We start from the raw sequence: 5,000 nt of genomic DNA on the forward strand, positions 1-5,000 counted from the left end.
AGCTGCAAGCCACAAGTTGCATTTGAGTGTAATGCACTAATATAATACTATGTGCAAGTGTGCATAAATTTAAAATGCTTAAATATAAATTCAAATTGATTTCTTGCAAACACAATTTTCTTCCTAAAACATCTTTTCCTACTGTAATCTCTTTACACAATGGCAGTGTCATGTACCCCTCCATGTACCACAGTGTTTCTTAGTACCCTTTGAAGAAATTCATGAACACTGGGGAAGGTTATACAAGTAACACTCACACTGTCTGTGTTGGTGAAGTGAATGTGTTTTGCTACTTAATAACTGACAGTGACTCTACAATAGGTAACCTTGATGAGACGTGCACATAGGTAACACTCACGTTGTCTGTGTTGTTGAAGAAGAGCTTGGTGTCGTGCACAGAGACTGACCACTTCTTGGGCAGGCTCTGCACGCCCTCCTCCATGCGGGCGTTGGACACGAAGGAGCACACCAACCCCAGGCTGCAGGAGACAGTGCATCAGTATTAGTATGGAACAGATGATTATTGGTATGAAATATGAGGAGGTACAAACAAAATTATTAGTACAAAACAGGAGGCCCAGTACAAACATGATTACAATACTATTATAGTAAAAACACTACCACCATCAAGATCACCATTACTTCTCCATTACTCATGCAATATTTCACGAGTCTCACCACCACCACCACCAGCATCGCCACCACCACCATCACCATCAGTAAGATACTTCACCAAGCCATCACTGTCTACATCACCATCACTCTAACTTCACCATTTAACTTGAGACACCGTGGCTTAACTTCAGATAAGTGACTACTACTACTGCTAATACTAATACTACTACAACAACCAATAATAATAATAATAATAATAATAATAATAATAATAATAATAATAATAATAGTAATGATAATAATTTCTAAATATCCATAACAATTTAATATCCTAAAAATTTCTAACTGTACCGCAAACTCTATTAAATTCTCTCCCTCTCCCTCTCCTCTCCAACTCTCCTCCATTCAAGACAAAGCCCGAGGGAAAGTTTATCGGGAGAGTGAAGAGTTTAATTACTGAGAGAGAGAGAGAGAGAGAGAGAGAGAGAGAGAGAGAGAGAGAGAGAGAGAGAGAGAGAGAGAGAGAGAGAGAGAGAGAGAGAGAGAGAGAGAGAGAGAGAGAGAGAGAGAGAGTTTAATCAAGCAAATGAAGATAAACTGTAGGAAAAGGAAAATATAGAGATTAACAACATTAGAATATGAGATAGAGACAGTTACAGACAGACAGACAGACAGACAGACAGAACATACACTAACGCCTCAAGTGATTCAACCTCTCCCTTCTCCCCATCTCCCTCCTCTTTATTTCGTCCCAGTCTCCACCCAATCCTCCTCCTCCTCCTTCTCCTCCTTCGCTCTTCCCCTCCCCTGCTTCCCACACGCGCGTCTCCAGTCACTCGTGCATCAAGAAATTGTTTATTTATCCACCAAAACAGTCTCTCTCTCTCTCTCTCTCTCTCTCTCTCTCTCTCTCTCTCTCTCTCTCTCTCTCTCTCTCTCTCTCTCTCTCTCTCTCTCTCTCTCTCGTTTACCTTCATTCAATGTTAAAGTTTTCATGTACTTTTTTCCTTCATTTCCTAACCATTCGCCTACGCTCCAAAAAAAAAAAAAAAAAAATTCCTGCCATTCAGCATAACAGTTACCAAATTTCATTAAAAAAAAAAAAAAAATAAAAAAACCCTATTGTTATCAGGAGAAGTGTAGGTAAATACACATCTATGATCGATGAGTAACTAAAAAAATAATTCCCAATCCCTTACTTAATTACTACATTTATTTTTTTTATTTATTTATTTATTTATTTATTCTTCTTATTTATTTTTTTTAGGCAGACCGGATAAAGATTTTTTTCTGGTGGGCCTTTTTTTTTTAAGTGTTTGTAGCCCTTGGCCAGTCAGTGCCCTTATATATATATATATATATATATATATATATATATATATATATATATATATATATATATATATATATATATATATATATATATATATATATATATATATATATATATATATATATATATATATATATATATATATATATATATATATATATATATATATATAATCAAATTAAAATTTTCATGATTCTTTTCCCAAACAGAAACAGCAGAAGATTCAAGGACGATTATAGAAAATTTCAAATCCTACTTTTTTTATGTATTAGGAAGACTGGCCATGGGTGAAAAAGACAATATAATAATAATAAAAAAGGCTAATAATGGTTACAAAATTACTGAAAATGACAAAAAATGCCTAAAACTTGCTTTAAAATGGCCATATACTGTAACAATGGTTTATAATTTGCTAAAATGGATAAAAATGCTTAAAATAGCCATAAAGAATATCAACGGCTTAAAAATGGCTAAAAAACGGCTAAAAACAGCTAAAAATTATTTGAAAATGGTTGAAAACGTATATAAATACTATACATAGTTATCAAAATGCTTAATCATCACTAAGAGAAGTTAAAAAATTACTCTGATGACTAGAAATGCCTTAAAATTTCTTAAATGGCTAAATAAAAAAAAGGGCTCTTTATGCCGTCCCCAAACAAAGACCGGTAGAAGTTCAGAGAGAAAGGTCAATAATACTCGTATATGTATAAAAAGAAAAAAAAAGTCATCCAAACATTGATACAACCATTACTGAGCTAATGCCACGGTAGTGAGGGGGTGAAAGGTCAGATGTGTGTCATGTCAGTAATGCCACTCACCATCCTGTTCCCTTTAATTCCTACTCCTGCAACACTAACAGCCCACGCAGCGCCTTTCCCTAACCTTCGTCACTATCTCTCTCTCTCTCTCTCTCTCTCTCTCTCTCTCTCTCTCTCTCTCTCTCTCTCTCTCTCTCTCTCTCTCTCTCTAACACAAGGTGACGCAATCTTTCATCTACTCCCTTACACATAAAGACCCTTTACTCTGAAAAAAATATATAACACGAGGTAACATAAAAGTAACACATGGTAACACAAACCTTTACATATATAACACATAGAACCCCCTCCCATCTAACACAACACAAGGTAACACAAACTTTTACCGTCTCTAACATTATGACCCATTCCTCTAACACGCACAGAAACAAAAAACAACACCAAAAACAACGAACCCATAATTCTCTCTCTCTCTCTCTCTCTCTCTCTCTCTCTCTCTCTCTCTCTCTCTCTCTCTCTCTCTCTCTCTCTCTCTCTCTCTCTCTCTCTCTCTCTCTTTAAAACAGACAACAAAAACTTTGATCTAATCTCCTCTAACACAACACAACCCAACACAAAAGCAACTCACAGAATCACAACAACAATGATGGCAAGAAGAGTGCCCAGCGTGGCTCTTTTGCATGGGTCCCTCTTCTTATCGTAGTGCGGCTCCTGGGCCCCGCACCGCCCGGCACAGCGGCAGCAGGCGAAGAAGAGGCCAGCGAGGGGCATAACCACCACTATGAGCGCCCCCAGCACCACCAGCGCCACCAAGCCAATGTAGTGGATCAGAAGGACGTCCCAGTTCGCCTCCAGTTCAGACACGATGCGCATCCCTTGCTTCTTGTCCAGATCCACCTGCTGCAGTTCCTGAGCCACGAGAGATTCTGCAAGGAAGAGGATTGTGGGTAGGATGAGTGTGTGGGTGACAGGGTGCGTGAGGTACAAGTTTTGTTTGTTTTGTTTGTTCTTATTTTTGTGTACGAATGGGTATGGTAATGTGTGTGTGTGTGTGTGTGTGTGTGTGTGTGTGTGTGTGTGTGTGTGTGTGTGTGTGTGTGTGTGTGTGTGTGTGTGTGTGTGTGTGTGTGTGTGTGTGTGTGTGTGTGTCTATATGCGGATGAAGAAATGGATAAAGAATAACGGAGTAAATGTATAGAAAAAAAAAACGGCGAATAAATGGATAAGGTATAAATTGATAAAGGATGGCTGAGAAAATGTACAGGAAAAAAAAAGACGAATAAATGGATAAGATAAAAATTGATAAGGAATGGCCGAAGAAATAGAAAAAAATGAAGAAAAGGTAAGGTATAAATTGCAATGAAGAAACTGATAACAAACTAACAAACAGCGAGAGACGTGGCTCCTTACTTTGAGAGACTGTGCTACGAAAAGGAATTAGATAGACGTCAGAATGAGAAGTGGATGACGGTTTGGTTAAGGACAGACAGAGATAGAAATGGCTAGAATAAATAAACAAATAAACAATACCACAACTATGAAAATCAGCCAGTTACCTTTGCTTATCCAAAAACGTCCAATAAGCGATGGAATAACACAAGACGAAGGGAGGCAGCGAAGCGAGACACGAAAGAGAGGGAGACAAAGACGAGGACGACGGGAAGGACAGGTGAAAAAGAGTGAACGATGGTCAGGAGCGAGGAGAGAACGAGGTGTGGTGGGTGAGGGCGAAGTATTAAGTTGCGGCAGAGGGGAACAAGCGAGGGGAGCGTGTGAAAAGGGGAAGACTACGCGGGAAGACGAGGGGAAAGTGAGGGACGAATGTTACCTAAGTTTTCCTGCAGTTTGGGGAGAAAAAAAAAAGAGGGAAAGAGGAAAACGACGACGAGGAGGAGAAGGAAGGGGAGGAAAACGACGGAGTACCAACACAAAGGAATACAAAGGAAACAGCAACATAGCCCGAGGTCCTTACAAGGGTATTTGTATAACTATCCTATGCTAACTACTATTGAAAGAGACAGGATAGCAAAGTAGAAGGCTTCTCCCCCTTGTTGTCCTGTCTCTCCCCACGTGTAGTTACTAGAGGTGGAAGAGGCGGAGGAGGAAGAGAAGGGGGAGGAAAAAGAGAAGAACAAGGACACAAGAAAGAGGAACAGGAGGAAAAATATAACATCGACAAGCTAAACAGAGGAAGGAGGAGGAGGAGGAGGAGGAGGAGGAGGAGGAGGAGGAGGAGGAGGAGGAGGAGGAGGAGGAGGAGGAGGAGGAGGAGAACAAAAACACTAAGATCA

The 5,000-nt window shown here is 39.4% G+C and overlaps 1 protein-coding gene across 24 annotated transcripts in view; it reads right to left on the reverse strand.

The window, feature by feature from the left end:
• The window catches only part of LOC135112698 (prominin-1-like), a 119,467-nt gene that overhangs the window by 33,193 nt on the left and 81,274 nt on the right, over positions 1-5,000 (reverse strand). For all 24 annotated transcript variants that reach the window (XM_064027366.1, XM_064027382.1, XM_064027381.1 and 21 more), the window contains 2 exons: positions 3,338-3,635; positions 359-479 (listed from right to left, as the gene is read on the reverse strand). In XM_064027366.1, coding sequence (XP_063883436.1) covers positions 359-479; positions 3,338-3,635 — 419 coding nt within the window. The remainder of the gene's footprint in view (positions 1-358; positions 480-3,337; positions 3,636-5,000) is intronic.

Source organism: Scylla paramamosain, chromosome 24 (genome assembly GCF_035594125.1).
Source record: "Scylla paramamosain isolate STU-SP2022 chromosome 24, ASM3559412v1, whole genome shotgun sequence".
Classification (NCBI taxonomy): Eukaryota; Metazoa; Arthropoda; class Malacostraca; order Decapoda; family Portunidae; genus Scylla; species Scylla paramamosain.